The sequence below is a fragment of the Ranitomeya imitator genome, chromosome 7 (assembly GCF_032444005.1).
Source record: "Ranitomeya imitator isolate aRanImi1 chromosome 7, aRanImi1.pri, whole genome shotgun sequence".
In the NCBI taxonomy this organism is placed as follows: Eukaryota; Metazoa; Chordata; class Amphibia; order Anura; family Dendrobatidae; genus Ranitomeya; species Ranitomeya imitator.
In genome coordinates, this window is record NC_091288.1 from 32,317,501 (window position 1) to 32,334,758 (window position 17,258).

The 17,258-nt window shown below is 43.0% G+C and overlaps 1 protein-coding gene across 3 annotated transcripts in view; it reads right to left on the reverse strand.

The window, feature by feature from the left end:
* Positions 1 to 3,140: 3,140 nt before the first annotated feature.
* The window catches only part of PLA2R1 (phospholipase A2 receptor 1), a 93,117-nt gene continuing 78,999 nt past the window's right edge, over positions 3,141 to 17,258 (reverse strand). For all 3 annotated transcript variants that reach the window (XM_069733025.1, XM_069733024.1, XM_069733026.1), the window contains 4 exons: positions 16,519 to 16,757; positions 13,144 to 13,312; positions 8,167 to 8,205; positions 3,141 to 6,172 (listed from right to left, as the gene is read on the reverse strand). In XM_069733025.1, the coding sequence (XP_069589126.1) occupies positions 5,982 to 6,172; positions 8,167 to 8,205; positions 13,144 to 13,312; positions 16,519 to 16,757 (638 nt within the window). In that variant the 3' untranslated portion in view covers positions 3,141 to 5,981. The remainder of the gene's footprint in view (positions 6,173 to 8,166; positions 8,206 to 13,143; positions 13,313 to 16,518; positions 16,758 to 17,258) is intronic.

The following is a 17,258-nucleotide window of genomic DNA, read 5'->3' on the forward strand; positions in this document are numbered from 1 at the left end:
CAGCAGAAAACAATTATAAGGAGGGTCATCCATACACAATTGATGGCAACAGCTGGAGGGCTTCATTCAAATACTGAAGATTAAAACACTTTATGTGCTGTTGTCATCTGGTGGTGTGGAAAAGTCTGGGCTATTCCAGGCTTTGTTAATTTTTATCAAAGTAAGCCTGTCAGCATTTTCTGTTGATAGGCGAAAGCACCTGTCTGTTATGACCCCTCAGAGGCACTTAAAACCAGCTCAGACAAGACGCTAGAGGCAGGACAGTACAACACCTCCAAGGCATAGAGGGACAGCTCATGTCAGGTGTTTAGCTTTGAGACCCAATAGTTGAAGGTCGCAGCAGAATTAGGAAGTACGCTGGTTTGGTTGGCCAGGTATTGCTTGACCATCTTTAAAAAGTTTTCCCTCCTTGTCAAAAATACACGGTCATCAGGGGCTGAAAGCTAGGAGTGCGTCATGAAATTGGCCCAGGCCTTTGACAGTGTACCCCTGCCTCTCTTGTACCTGGTATGTGTCTCCCTTGCATTTCCTCCATGGCTTGGCAAGGAAGCTTGCTACCTGCCGCTAGCGGGGGGCAGGCATATTAAACTGTATGGATAACAATATTATACATTTTTCACCCCCTCCCCCCAAAAAAGTGGTCACCTACAGCAGCTGTATTATTTAGCAACAAACTGCAAAGCCACAAGCCCTGCCTAGAGGCTGTATTCAGCCACTCTCTTTGCTCCAGAAATATAAAAAGAACAAGATGAGTCCTTGGAAGGACTTTTAATATGATGGTACAGTATCAGCAATAAGAAGACACAAAAGAGCACAGTGAGGTCAAAAATACTCTGTTGTAAAAAAATCACAGTAATAAGCAAGTGCTAGTCAAAAGATGGAAAAAACAGGATATTTAGTTGATAGTTTTTTTTGCAAAAAAATGTATTCTTAGCTGCTCCACCAATCGTCAAGGTATACCCATATAGAGCAGTCCTACCTAATGTATATAATCCCTATCTGATGTATTTAAAAACCTGATCATCTGTATAGTACCTGTATGAGCAGGATTCAGAGAGGGAATTTTCATGTGGACAAGCTGGATGGAACAGCTTTGATGCAAATGACCCATAAGGAGTGGTGGACTCCCAGTCTTGTAGAAACAAGAGAACAATTATAGAACCAGAAACACATGGGCTACTTGCACAATGAACAAGTCTGTAGGAACCTGTTCACACACCACCAAGAAACTTGAAGACACAAAAGAGCACAGGGAGGTCAAAAATTCTCTGTTGTAAAAAAAATCACAGTAATAAGCAAGTCCTAGTCAAAAGATGGAAAAAAAACAGGGTATTTAGTTGATATGTTTTTTTGCAAAAAAATGTATTCTAAGCTGCTCCACCAAAAACGGCAAGCATCTGATCCGGCAAAAAACGTATGGATCTGAGATGTGAAGTGACGAATCCGGCCTCCGAATCCGGTTTTCCATGCATTCTCCATTCAAATCATGCGCATTTTTCATTCTAGGGTCTCTCTCTCTCACTCTCATGTTTTCAACAATTCGCCGGATCCTGCGTGACAGTGAAAAACTGATGTGTGAATCTAGCCTTAGTGCTCCGCACTTTCAGCAATAGGTGCAACTAGCAGACATAGCATTAGAGGGTAAGAACTTTTCTCTTTATTTAAGGTGTTTGTTTTTTTATATATTGTTATTGCCTGAACTTTAAAAATGGAGACACTTGTTGGGCTCTAGAAAAGTTTCCAAATTTTACTTGAGGAGTTGTACAAGGATAGTAACTTATCACTGATCAAGCGGATAAGTCACAAGTTCCTGATCTCTGAGAACCCCAACAATCAAGAAAATGGGAGTCTTGAGTCCCCCATATGAGCTACGACTCATTTAAAATGTAAGTGAAACATCAGTGTACATGGTCACACGCTGCTTTATTCATATGGTAAATATACAAAGTAATAAGGTTTATGGATGACCTAATTTAGCATTATCTTATACCTGCACGACCTTTGGTGGAAGAACAAGTTTAGCGAGTTTATTAACCACCCAGCGTGATATTGCTCAAGATCCTGTTGAAATGGCATATTGTTATTACATTGTCCTTTACAATTGTTTGGTGAAAATAAATCGTTACTATTTATTGTTATGGGATAAATAATCATATATGAAGTTAGGGATTCAAGAAGTGGCGAGGCAGCTGTAGCAATTGCAGTACTTAAGACTTGGCGGACCAGATGGTTTATTTGCCAACGTAACAACTGATGCCTTAAATTTTTTTTTCTTAGAGACAGGGCTAAAAAGTGTCCTATTTTTATGGACTGTCCATGAATTTCTGGATGGTTAGCAACCCTGCCAGAGCCCCATTCCCAATCTGGGTCAGATCTGGTTGAACCAAAGGCAAGAACTGGCCTGGTTTGCAATCGGCGTACTGTCATGTCCAGCCTCCAGTGTACTGTCCGAGAGGAGATTGCATGGCCGCTGGCTTTGTGGTGGTTATGTTCACTTTTGGAGGACATAGAATCAAAATCTTGATGGCTGCACCTTTTAATAGTTTTAGATCTATTACAGATTCCTCTCTCCTACTTGATGGCTGACTATTCTCCAATTTTGCGTTTTTGCAGTGTCCTTATCGCTACTGGTCGCATGAGATGGTACCTGCAGCACATTCAGGTTTCTCAGGTAGTCCAGATGCTCCAGGATGACACATCTGTATGCGACAGACAAAGAAGATTTGCTGTATCTCCCACCACCGCTTCAAGTGCATAGAGAAGATTCCATGACTTGAGCCATTACACAAGGACAGGGATGTGGAAGGGCAACAACCTAGAAGTAGGATTGCTCCTTTGTGTGAGGAAGAGCACTGTCAAAGCCGTACAAAATGACCTTCAACAGGCTACTGGTGTACTTGTTACTGACCAAACTGTTGGAAAGACTCCACGAGGTGGCATGTGGGCCCGACGTTCTATAATGATATGCATGCAGTAGTGAACAATGGAATTGGCATGTCTGATTGTCCTCTTTATTACCACCCTGCAAGAGCCTCCCTCCACCTCAAGGCCCCGATGCAGCTGCCATTTACACTAGTTTGTTGAGAAGAAGAGTCTGCTGTTAATGTTTAGATCATCATGGTCATGGTTGCTACAGTTCTCTGTAAAATAGTAAACCATTGTTGCTGTAGAAAAGTTAATAATAATGTGTTCTCTTTACACTAAAAAGAGACCAAAATGGAATTGAAATATAGTGAAGCGGATTTAATCCCTCATCTGGTAAGCCTGAAAGTCTGAAGACCCATCAATTGTCTCCAGCACAGAATGATAACATCACAAAGTCAGAAGTAGAAGAATGAGCAGAGAGAACTAATGCAGAAATGACTTCAGGATTTATTCTTGAAGGTTTCTATTCCTCCTGAAAGACGATCTGTCACTTCACCTCTAAAAAAAAATTCAGTTACATAACTTATAAAAACTCCTGAGCTCTCCTGATTCTGCCCCTCTTTTTCCATTTGTTTTTGGAGCTGTGACTGCAAAATGTCTGCTTGCAGTCCAACTGGGTGTTTTATCAGAGTCTTCTCTGGGGGTGTGCGCTTTCATCTCTCTCTCCCAAACACTACCAAGAATGTAAGATCAGCTGCCGAGCTGTGATTGGCAGCATCTGGGAGGGAGGAGTGAAAGCACACGCCCACAAAGAAGACTCTGAAGAAACTTCACATATTGCTCGTAAAAGCAACAAATGTGAAAAACACTGCAATTTAGCAATGCAATGCAAAACAGATTAGAGTTAGGGAAGCTCAAGAGATTTTTATAAGTTATTTAACTCACTTTTTATGTGCATGTGACAGGTCTTCTTTAAAGGGGTACTCTCATTGGATATGTTATAAATGTCAGATAGGTGTGGGTTCTATCTCAGGGAACAATACATTGGTGAATGGCAAGCACTAGAGATGAGTATATAACGGGTATAAACCGGTGTCTGAAAAGAGCCACTCTTGCTCACTGTCACAGTCAACATGGCTATAGTAACATTTTATGCACTATGCAGCATATGCAAACCTTTTGCATACTGTCTCCTCCAGGCCTTCCTCTTGGATTGTTGTATTTTACAATCTTCCTTGTTGTTGTACTTTATACCACTTTCCTTGATTGATTACCTGTGCAAAAGTGTAGGACCCCTGCTAATCTGATATTGATGAGCAGTCCTACACAACACCTTCAAACTACCCATTTATAAGAGGATAACTTTTTTGCCTGTGGCTGACAGTCAATAACATGATACACTGTCTCGAAGATGGCTGACTTAAATGGACAGAGTAGGTTTCATCTGAAACACAGGTTTTCTGAATTTTAGATAACTTGCATAGAGGTTACAGTCTTTAGGTGAGGGAGCAAACATAATGGTTAAACAGAAATACTGTGGAGCGGCTTGCTACTTTTACAACAGAATGGTGGTACAAATCTTGGTACTTACACGTTAGATGTGGAGCTTGATGGTTACACATCAGCATTGAGGCACTGAGCTTGGCAGTTATTACTAGCAACAAAACATTCAAATAAGGCTAGGTTCACATTGCGTTAGTGCAATCCGTTTAGCGCATACGCTAACGAAATGCGCTAACGCAATGTCCAAAAAGGGATTGCGTTTGGCGATCCCACTAGCGCAGATGCCCGATCTGCGCTAGCGAAGAACGGACCCTGAACGCTGCAAGCAGTGTTCGAGGTCCGTCTGAAAATAACGGGACATCGCTGATGCATGCCAAAAATGACATACGTTAGCGATGCGTTAGCACATTGCTGTCAATGGGTGCACTAACGGATCCATTACATAGCGTTAATTGCGCCAATTGCGCCATGTAACGGATCCCGTTTGCGGACACCCACTAACGCAATGTGAACCCAGCCACATCCAGCAGTAGCCAAAAGAAACAAGAACAGGCTCCTGTAGCACCTCACTCACACGATATTCCTCTTGGCACAGTTCACAGGGTAACGCCCAGTTGGGATTGCTTGACTTGGCAGGCTGGTATGGTCAGTGTCTTAACCAGCAGGTCTCTATTTCATTAACCATTAGCATCCTCTTAACTAGCACAGGAGAACTCACTCCAACAAGCCCAAACCTACAGTAGTCCAGAATAGGCTCAAGGCATTGGCAGGACTTCGTAACCACTTCATCTTCTCTCAAGGTCTTTACCTTTCGTTGTCAGCCCCAAATCCAACCAGGTGCACAATAGCGGTGCTACACATTGCCTGATTTCATGTTCTCACTCACTCGTTTCCCCCAAAGATGCATAGATAACCCAAAACTTTGGTGGATTGATGCGTTGGCATCCATCTTGACTGTGGTCATTGTTGGGTTCATGCATCCTCCTGAACATAATGCTCCCAACAATGGCCACAAATGATGTGTGTACCCTAGCCTTACATTGCCAGTCAACTTGGACTTTTTTTTTTTTCACTAAAGAGCCAACAAAGGCACCACAAAATTGCTGACTGGTTACTTAAAGCCCATTGTATACAATGAAACATGTTCTGACATGCAGAAACAAACATATAAATACCATTTTTGTACACAACAACAAAAAAGACATTCACATACAGTATATAACATAAAATGGCATAAAAAGGTTCTCCATAAAATGGTACAGACTACAAGGCATTTCACTGGTGGCCACAGTGGTGGAGAAATGGCAGTTCACTGCTCAAACAGTTCTCATCGGTGCGCCTCCTTACACATTAATATGATTGTCCAATGATTTAATTTGTTTTTGAGCTTCCAGACCTCCGATGATCAGCATGAACGATTCTTTGGAGACGTCCAATTCCCATCTTCCTGTAGAAATATACATGCACGCTTGGACTAGCATGAATGTTTACTGAGAAGTCAGGTGAAATAGCAACAAGTGTTCAGGTCCATGGCTACTGTGTATGGCCAGCTTATTCATTTCAGTCTTCAAACTAGTACATTAAAATGTTTTTTTTGCTATTTTTTTTTTGGACTACTGATTTTCACTTTTATTCACGTCTGCAATAGGTATACGTAATTGAGTCTCTGGAGTGGACTGAGTGCATTGTAATCTCTGGTTGTTGGGGCTTGAAAGGAATCTCTTCTTTTTAAGAATGTACCATAAAAATAAGAATATCACAACTGTTGAGACCAGGGCAGCTGGTATAACAAAATGATTTCTGACTACAAGAAAAAAGAGAAATGTCAGAAAAAAATAGTAATAATGCAAAACAATACAGCGAATGCACATGCATTCAAGCAACATTTGGCACAAATGGCCTCCAATGTTTAGGCAAACACTGAAGCAAGCGAGCTCCATAGCAAACAAATCTCCACATTATGCAGAACGTTATGGTGCTGAGTTTTGCTTCCCTCTTCTTCCATGACAGTTGGGCCAAGAAGTTCAGAACGGTCCTAGCTGGGGGTTCCCATCTCAGGATGGTGGAGAACCATGGAGACAACACAAGTCTCTCAATAAAAGTAATAAAGAACTTTACTTAGATGAGGTATTTGCCTTAAACATTACAGTATCAACATATTTACATTCTCTGCAATTCTCCTAAAAAATCAGGTCTCATCTTGTCCACACAATAATAGGTCACTCTTCTGCATCTGCCGGCTTCTCAGTCACTCTCTTCTTGGGAGACACTTGTGCTGACAATTTTTCTGGCGCATGTGTCTTCAGATGGTTTTCTAACATGCATCACTATTATGGTGGCAACTTCTACATCGTCCAAGCATTTCGCGATCTTGCTAACATGTTTCATGAACTTCATGGTTGGGTACATGTGGCTTCCTCCACCCAGGAAAATCACAGAGGCAATATCACCTCTGTAACCTGGGCAATATCCCTTCTGTGACCTGGGCAATATCCCCTCTGTAACCTAGGCAATATCCCCTCTGTAACCTGGGCAATATCCCCTCTGTAACCTGGGCAATATCCCCTCTGTAACCTGGGCAATATCCCCTCTGTAACCTGGGCAATATCACCTCTGTAACCTAGGCAATATCCCTTCTGTGACCTGGGCAATATCCCCTCTGTAACCTGGGCAATATCCAGTCTGTAACCTGGGCAATATCCAACCCGGGCAATATCCCCTCTGTAACCTGGGCAATATCCAGTCTGTAACCTGGGCAATATCCAACCCGGGCAATATCCCCTCTGTAACCTGGGCAATATCCCTTCTGTGACCTGGGCAATATCCACTCTGTAACCCGGGCAATATCCCCTCTGTAACCCGGGCAATATCCCCTCTGTAACCTGGGCAATATCCCTTCTGTGACCTGGGCAATATCCCCTCTGTAACCTGGGCAATATCCCCTCTGTAACATGGGCAATATCCCCTCTGTAACCTGGGCAATATCCCCTCTGTAACCTGGGCAATATCCCCTCTGTAACCTGGGCAATATCCCCTCTGTAACCTGGGCAATATCCCTTCTGTGACCTGGGCAATATCCCCTCTGTAACCTGGGCAATATCCCCTCTGTAACATGGGCAATATCCACTCTGTAACCCGGGCAATATCCACTCTGTAACCCGGGCAATACCCCCTCTGTAACCTGGGCTAACTGTAACAGGCAGCATACCTCCTTCCACATTCCACCTGCAACTGACCTAGAATGGAGGAAATCCAGTCCTTAACTAACTACCCAGTTTAAGTCAGACAACAAGCTTAGTTCCTGGCCGACTGGCTGCTACAGTTTTAGCAAGACTCCATGGTGAGCTAAAAAGACAGTCAGATTTGTAAGAGGGTTAGCAAAACCATCATTTTCAACCCCTGTACATAGTCTGCATAGGCTCCTACCACTTAGTAGCAAAGAGAACGGGACCAACTGAAAAGTGAGCCCCATTCTACAAGAACCCAACTGTAGCATGGGCCTCTCTAGTAAGTATGTACTTGCTGATCTGGCTTCTCCTGCTATGGATTTTGTAAGAAAACAATATTGTGCCGCACCCCAGCCCGTGATGCTGCTTTACAAATGTACTAACCCCTAGAAGAAGAACCACACTTCATCTTTTATTTTGGGTGTTTCAAAAAATTAATTTAAATATGCTTATGAAATATACATATTAAAATAATAAGGAGTACAACTTTTTGGGGTACAGAAGTAGCAGTAGTACTTAGACCCTGGAGACTAAAAAGACAGTATTATTATAAAGAAAAAAGTAGTCTCACCTCTGTAGGAATCTGTCCGGATAAAGGAAAACAAATGGCCTGGGGGATACACATAAATATATTTTCAGCTGAAGGCTTATATATGGCATTATATACCGTACTTTGTATACTTTATTTTATAGCCTAAAAATTTCAAGGGATCCTGCAGGTTACATGGATTTGACATGCTAAACAACCAGAAACACGTTATTTATGTGTTTTAGAGTGTTACAGACATACTTTCATAACTTTTCTATAAAGTTTTTGAAAAGACCCAATAGTAGAACAGAACCACCATTGTGATGAGATGTAACAGTGCGGCCCCTGTGCTCAGCCAGACACTTACAAACACAAATTACCGGTAACCTTGGTTTGATGGACATTCATATATATGGCTGTTCTTGTAAAACATGGATAGCTGGAGTCCATCAGATCAGGAGTCACTCTTACAAAGCAATTTTGCATTTTGGCACTTAAAGGGCAATCCTGAATTTGGGGGCCCCTTTTCCATCTATGTGCCGTAGGATATATGGATGGGGGGGTTGTTTTCATGTAGAAATCCCATTAAGCACTGAAGGCTGGTACAAGTTGGAAACAGTTTTGCAGTACGATTTTAGAACGGTAGTTGAACATTATATAGAACGATTTTTTGTGATCAATGCGGTGGTTTTGTTTTAGATCTGTAAGGAGGAATGTATGAAGTTAAAATGTCGACTGTCATCAAGTGAGATATATTACAGAATAAGCAGAGTTGGTGCAAATTGATTTGCAAGACTCGGTCCAGCGGACAGGTTGGTAATCTGTAGCCGCTAGATAGGAGTCTGAGAACCACCTCCTACCTGACAGCATTCGCGGCTCTTGCTTTGATCAGCCGGCATCATGCGGTAACAATGACATTTTGCCAAGCTGGACATTTAAAAGAAAAGCACCAGATGCCGGCAGGTAGGAGAACGTTCTCAGGGTTCCCGTCTGATAGCCACAGATTACTGACCTGGCCGCTACGAACTGATACGATGCAATAAGTTAGTTCTTGAAGTTAATATGTCAGAAGGAGGAAAAATGTGTAAGGATCCAAGCGACTTTGACAAGGGACAAATTGTGATGTCTTGACAACTAGGTGTAATTCTGGTGGTGTGGACTCACTGTGCCACGGGCCAGGCTTACACTAGAGGGGCGTGACTAGATGTCTACCAGGTATTTACTAGAGCCTCTGATCGTGGGGATAGGCTGGGCTGCCGGTAGACACCAGGTACCACTTCAGGGCAGTCCCCAGGGCTGCAGCTGACCGAAGGATCGGAGGCGCACCTATGCGGTACAGGAGAGCAAAGACAAAGGCTTGGTCAGACAATCTGAGGTCAGGGCAGTCAGCACCGATTTGATACAGGTAGCCGAGATCAGGAGCAGAGAGGTCAGACAGGATGGGTGAACAAGCCAGATCGTTAACAGGAAGCAGAATATGGTGGAACACATAAACTAAGTGCTAGCAAGCTAGGAACCAACATTCAGGCAAGAAATGGTGGGAGGAGCTGCCTAATATAGAGCATACATGGGGTAGGATAGTGAACCTGATCTCTGCAGGACACAGCAGGGTTCATTCCTGCAGAGACCGACTGGCCAAATGGAAGCAAAAACTTTCCTCAGCAAGCAGTCCTGATGCGAGGAGAAGCTGTGCAGTGACCATGGTGAGTAAGTCGGCTCTGAGGAGGCATGAGGGTTACGAAAGTGACACTGAGTCAGAGCATCTCTACAATGACAGGTGCTGTGTGGTGTTCCAGGTGTAGTGGTTAGTACCTACAACAAGTGAACTCGCAACAGAATCATGGGTGCACAAAGCTCGATGTATGTGAGAAGCAAGGCCTAGTCTGTGTGGTCCGATTCCACTGAAAAGAGACTATAAATATAAAATACACAATCCATTGCAGCTTGGGTCCATGTACTTGCAAACCGATCTGAGTGGTCATACTGACCCCTGTCCACTGCTTTCATTGGGCATGTGAGCATCAGAACTGGACTATAGTGCAATGGAAGAAGGTGGCCAGGGCTGATGAAGCACGTCTTCTTTTATGTCTCGTGGATGATTGGGTGCATCTGTGTAGCTTATCTGGGGAAATGATGCACCAGGATGCACCGTGGAGATACGATTAGAATGCTATTGGCAATGAACAGCTGAGAAACCTTGGGTCCTGGCATCATGTAGAAGTTACTTTGACATGTATTCCTTACATACACACAGTACACACCAAGTACCCTCCTAGAAGGCAATGAGATGATATTCCCTAATGGGAGCAGGAATATTTCCCTACCACACTGAATAAATTGTTCAGAAATGGTTTGAGGAACATGATAAGAGATGAAACTTGGCTTAAAAATTCCCCAGATCAAAATTTGATAGAACCAGAAGTAGACACAATTTTTTTTTATGATCAGAACATATGAAACTATTAAAACAGAGCACAACTCTTTGTGATGTGTGGATCAGACTGTTAAATTGCATCGTTTTGAAGGTCCAAAAAATATAAAGAGGTATCTCATCTGGAATGTATCCACTTGGGAATGTCACCAATTTGGAACATGGAGACAGCTGAGCTTTCTCCAGCTTGTCTATGCATGTCCTCCTCCCAGCCACATGTCTTCTTGTCTGGAGTGCTAGATGGTCTAGAGGATTTGCTGCTGTAAAATGCCTCAAATAAAATGTCTATGGGTCAAATCACCTAAGGAAATAGTGCATGACACAAGGATTAAAAGTACACAAAAGAAAGCATGCAAGTGACATATTGCCCCTCGGGCCCTTCACTGGGTAACAATTATGGCTTGTGAACCTCTGTGTTAAAAAGTTTAGAACCTATCTCAAAAGTTCTACTTGTGACTATTTTGAAAGTCCCCACTCTTAGTTCTTAGGGCCTTGGTTGTTAAAAATACAAATCCTTCTTTAAAATGAACCTCCGAGGCAGGGGTCGTGTCTCAGACTACCTCAGATACCATGTAGGCACCGTAGCTAAACGGTAGTCACAGATCCCAACACTCAACTTTTCTACTATATAATTGTCTAAGGGTCACTTCCATCTGTCCTTCTTTCTTTCTTTCTGTCACGGATATTCATTCGCTGATTGGTCTCGGCAGCTGCCTGTCATGGCTGCCGTGACCAATCAGCGATGGCCGTAATCCGATTAGTCCCTCCCTACTCCCCTGCAGTCAGTGACCACTCCATACTCGCCGCAGTCACCGCTCACACAGGGTTAATGCCAGCAGTAACGGACCGCGTTATGCCACGGGTAACTCACTCCGTTACCGCCACTATTAACCCTGTGTGACCAAGTTTTTTACTATTGACGCTGCCTATGCAGCGTCAATAGTAAAAGGATCTAATGTTAAAAATAATAAAAAATTATTATATACTCACCTTTCCTGCTCCTCGCGACGCTCCGGTGACCTCTCCATGCAAGCGGCAGGTTCCGGTGCCAACGATGGTATGGGAGAAGGACCTGTCATGACGACCCAGTCATGTGACCGCGACATCATCACAGGCCCTGCGCAAGAAGCAAGAAGGACCTGCCATGACGTCACGGTCATGTGACCGCGACGTCATCGAGAAGGACCTGCCATAACATCACGATCATGTGACCGTTACGTCATGGCAGGTCCTTCTCGCGCAGGCGCGAAGAAGCTGCGGTACCATGGGACAGGCAGGGACAGCGTCAGGAGCGCCATATTCACCTGTCCGCGTTCCATCCGCCGGGCGCCGCACTGTCTTCCCGTCCTCTTGCAGTGACTATGCAGGTCAGAGGGTGCGATGATGTATTCGTGTGCGTGCTGCCCTCTGCCTGAACAGTCAGTGCGGAGAGATGGGACGCTGAGGAGCAGCGACGAGAGGTGAGTATGTGATTTTTTTTTTTAATTGCAGCAGCAGCATTACATGTGGCACAATGCGGTATGGAGCGTCTATGGGGCCATAAAGAACTGCATGGAGCATTATATGGGGCATCTATGGCGCCATAACTGCATGGAGCATTTTATGGGGCATCTATGGGGCCATAACTGCATGGAGCATTATATGGTGCATCTATGGGGCCATAACTGCATGGAGCATTATATGGGGCATCTATGGGGCTATAATGAACTGCATGGAGCATTATATGGGACATCTATGGGGCCATAATGAACTGCATGGAGCATTATATGGGACATCTATGGGGCCATAACTGCATGGAGCATTATATGGGGCATCTATGGGGTCATAATGAACTGCATGGAGCATTATATGGGGCATCTATGGGGCCATAACTGCATGGAGCATTATACTACGTGACTGGGCAAAATACTACGTGACTGGGCAATATACTACGTGACTGGGCAAAATACTACGTGACTGGGCAATATACTACGTGGACATGCATATTCTAGAATACCCGATGCGTTAGAATCGAGCAACCATCTAGTATTTATATATTTATAATTTTATCCAGCATGGAAAACTTCTGAAACTTTGCAAAACATTTTATTAGGGATTTTTTTTTCATTCCTGTAAAAAAAAAAAAAATGAATGTAGATGGCTTCCAAACCCCGGCTTTTTCCCTGATCTATTTTATTAACTTTAGCTGCAATGATACCAGACTGAACTCATTTAGAGCACAGATGATGGCAGTGATGGGTCATCTCAGCACCTGGGTCTCACTAACTCTGGGGAGAAGCTGCTGTAGATTGTTCTGATCAGTCCAACACTCAGATGAGGAAACAGGGCTGACCCGTCACTGCCATCATCTGTACTCCAAATGAGCAACTTCTGATATCAAGACAGCTGAAGAAAGGTAAATAGATTTGGAAAATCCGGGTTTGGATGCCATTTACACTCAATTTCTATTTACAGCAATTAAGATAAATGTAATAAAGTGATTTGCAAAGTTATTAAAAAACTGAAACTTTATACTATTATAATATAAAAAATTAAAAAAGATCAGTAAAGTAATAAACACCAAGATGATAGTGTGTTTATTATCGTACCTGTTGATGGAAGACATAGCGCCCCCCGCAGTTCTGTATCACAGTGTTCAGCTCTCCAATATCCACTAGTGTCGATGTACACACAGCTCCCATCAGACGGCGACTCTTCCTCTGCCCATGATGTAAATAGAGACGTCGTGCCATCCAGCCACCTAAAGTCATCTCCGCTCTGGTCATACACAGAAAAAAGATTTCACTTTAATCCCAAAGTAAGATAAATGCATAATATATATGTTATAATACTTTTATTCTGTGTAGCAATATTCCTAATTGTGGACATAACGATGGCGGCCGCAGATGGTGCGAGCACTCAGACGCCAGCACCATTTTCAGCTGAATGTCCTGCACCATAACTGATATATGTGTGACGTTACTGCCATGGTCCGCCCTCCCCATGCGCCAGATATGGAGGATGAAGAGGACGCAACACATGCTGTGGGAGCCAGGACACAGAGGAATCATTAATTTTATTAAAACGTTTTGGAGAAGAGGACATCAGACATTATTAAAGGATGGAGGCCAGGACGAGGGACATACAGCAATTGCAGAATGGGGAACATTATTATAGGATAGGGTCAGGACGAGGGACATAATTGCAGGATGGGGAACATTATTATAGGATAGGGTCAGGACGAGGGACATAATTGCCGGATGGGGAACATTATTATATGATGGGAGTCAGGACGAGGGACATAATTGCAGGATGGGGAACATTATTATAGGATAGGGTCAGGACGAGGGACATAATTGCAGGATGGGGAACATTATTATAGGATGGGAGTCAGGACGAGGGACATAATTGCAGGATGGGGAACATTATTATAGGATGGGAGTCAGGACAAGGGACATAATTGCAGGATGGGGAACATTATTATAGGATAGGGTCAGGACGAGGGACATAATTGCAGGATGGGGAACATTATTATAGGATGGGAGTCATGATGAGGGACATAATTGCAGGATGGGGAACATTATTATAGGATGGGAGTCAGGACGAGGGACATAATTGCAGGATGGGGAACATTATTATAGGATGAGGGGCCAGGACGAAGGACATAATTGCAGGTTGGGGAACATTATTATAGGATGGGAGTCAGGACGAGGGACATAATTGCAGGATGGGGAACATTATTATAGGATGGGAGTCAGGACAAGGGACATAATTGCAGGATGGGGAACATTATTATAGGATAGGGTCAGGACGAGGGACATAATTGCAGGATGGGGAACATTATTATAGGATGGGAGTCATGATGAGGGACATAATTGCAGGATGGGGAACATTATTATAGGATGGGAGACAGGACAAGGGACATAATTGCAGGATGGGGAACATTATTATAGGATGGGAGACAGGACGAGGGACATAATTGCAGGATGGGGAACATTATTATAGGATGGGAGACAGGACGAGGGACATAATTGCAGGATGGGGAACATTATTATAGGATGGGAGTCAGGACGAGGGACATAATTGCAGGATGGGGAACATTATTATAGGATGGGAGTCATGACGAGGGACATAATTGCAGGATGGGGAACATTATTATAGGATGGGAGTCAGGACGAGGGACATAATTGCAGGATGGGGAACATTATTATAGGATGGGAGTCAGGACAAGGGACATAATTGCAGGATGGGGAACATTATTATAGGATGGGAGTCATGACGAGGGACATAATTGCAGGATGGGGAACATTATTATAGGATGGGAGTCAGGACAAGGGACATAATTGCAGGATGGGGAACATTATTATAGGATGGGAGACAGGACGAGGGACATAATTGCAGGATGGGGAACATTATTATAGGGTGGGAGTCAGGACGAGGGACATAATTGCAGGATGGGGAACATTATTATAGGATGGGAGTCATGACGAGGGACATAATTGCAGGATGGGGAACATTATTATAGGATGGGAGTCAGGACGAGGGACATAATTGCAGGATGGGGAACATTATTATAGGATGAGGGGCCAGGACGAAGGACATAATTGCAGGATGGGGAACATTATTATAGGATGGGAGTCAGGACAAGGGACATAATTGCAGGATGGGGAACATTATTATAGGATGGGAGACAGGACGAGGGACATAATTGCAGGATGGGGAACATTATTATAGGGTGGGAGTCAGGACGAGGGACATAATTGCAGGATGGGGAACATTATTATAGGATGGGAGTCATGACGAGGGACATAATTGCAGGATGGGGAACATTATTATAGGATGGGAGTCAGGACGAGGGACATAATTGCAGGATGGGGAACATTATTATAGGATGAGGAGTCAGGACGAAGGACATAATTGCAGGTTGGGGAACATTATTATAGGATGGGAGTCAGGACGAAGGACATAATTGCAGGATGGGGAACATTATTATAGGATGGGAGTCAGGAAGAGGGACATAATTGCAGGATGGGGAACATTATTATAGGATGGGAGTCATGACGAGGGAAATACCGTAATTGCAGAATGGGGAACTTTATTATAGGATGGGAGTCAGGAAGAGGGACATAATTGCAGAATGGGAACATTATTATAGGATAGGGTCAGGAAGAGGGACATAATTGCAGGATGGGGAACATTATTATAGGATGAGGGGCCAGGACGAAGGACATAATTGCAGGTTGGGGAACATTATTATAGGACTAGATGGTGGCCCGATTCTAACGCATCGGGTATTCTAGAATATGTATGTAGTTTATTTATGAATAATGCAATGAATACACAGGATTTTCTGGGTAAAATATACACATTATCATTAAATTTTATTGCTCATAGAAATTAATACAACTGAACGAAATTAGTTAAATTCCGCACCAATCAGCGAAGGGTGCTTCAAATCCTGCACCAGATCGCGGCCGGACTGCGCCTTTTGCTGATTGATCAGGGACGCGGGATTTCCGTTACAGACAAACAGACAGAATTAGATGATTATATAGTAGATGAGGGGCCAGGACAAGGGGCATAATTGCAGGATGGGGATAATTATTATAGGATGGGGGCCTGGACGAGGGACATTATTACTGGATGTGGGCCACGATGGGGGAAGCTATTACATGATGGGGTACATTATTACTGGATGGAGGCCAGGACGTGGAAACTGTTACAGGATGGGGAACAACATAATTGGATGACGTACATCTGGCCAACATCATGGTGGGAGCTCAGGTCCACATTTTGAACCAAGGCCCATAGAACTGTAGTTATGCCACTGTTCCATTTAATGAACAGTACATGGGAAACTGGATAAAAATGGCCCTCGATGAACTGAACACAATATCTAATAAGGCTTCATACAAGAAGACAAGTCTTGTGAATGCAAGCTTTAGACATTTTTTTCTTAGACATTGATTGCTATATTTACTTACATTAGCACTATAGGATCCAATCCAGTGAGGATATCCCAAGCGGTGAACAAGGATGGTCACAAAGGCTTGGTGGTATTGGTCAGTAATGCTAACCAAATTACCACCATATTGTTGACAAGCGGAGGCGGCCTCGTACCAGGACACGCTACCAGATATTATTCTGTATGTTTTATCTCCATATTCCATAGTCTCTGATACCGGGAACAAGTCAGAGCTATTAACAGCCGGATTAGAAATGTCTAAAAATAATAAAAATATTTTAAAAAATGACTTAAGTAATAAGAACCCAAGGCCCGATTCATCTTTCGCATTTTTTTTTAAGTCACTTTTCTTTTTTTGACTTGTGGTATTGATTGACTACTTTTGTTTTCAATTAATTTTGTGCAAAATAAAAAATGCTCTTTATTTTTATTTTTTTTAGCTTGAAAATTCCCATATTTATCTAAAATGTTGCAATATTTGCATAAAATAAAAAAAATAAATGAATTAAGGCGTACATAAAAATCACTGAAGTACATTTGCGCAAACATTTCGGGATTTTTTTTTTTAAAAAGTAGCAATTGATGAATCAGCTGAAAATATCTGGAAATCCAAAACTCACAATGACAAGCATGAAATTAAAAAAAAGAAAAAAGAAGCGAACACACATAATGTAGACTTTTAAAAAGGGTGCAAATTAAAAAAAGAATTAGGCGCAAATGAAAAACAGTTAAACACCAAAAACTGGACAAAAAAGGCGC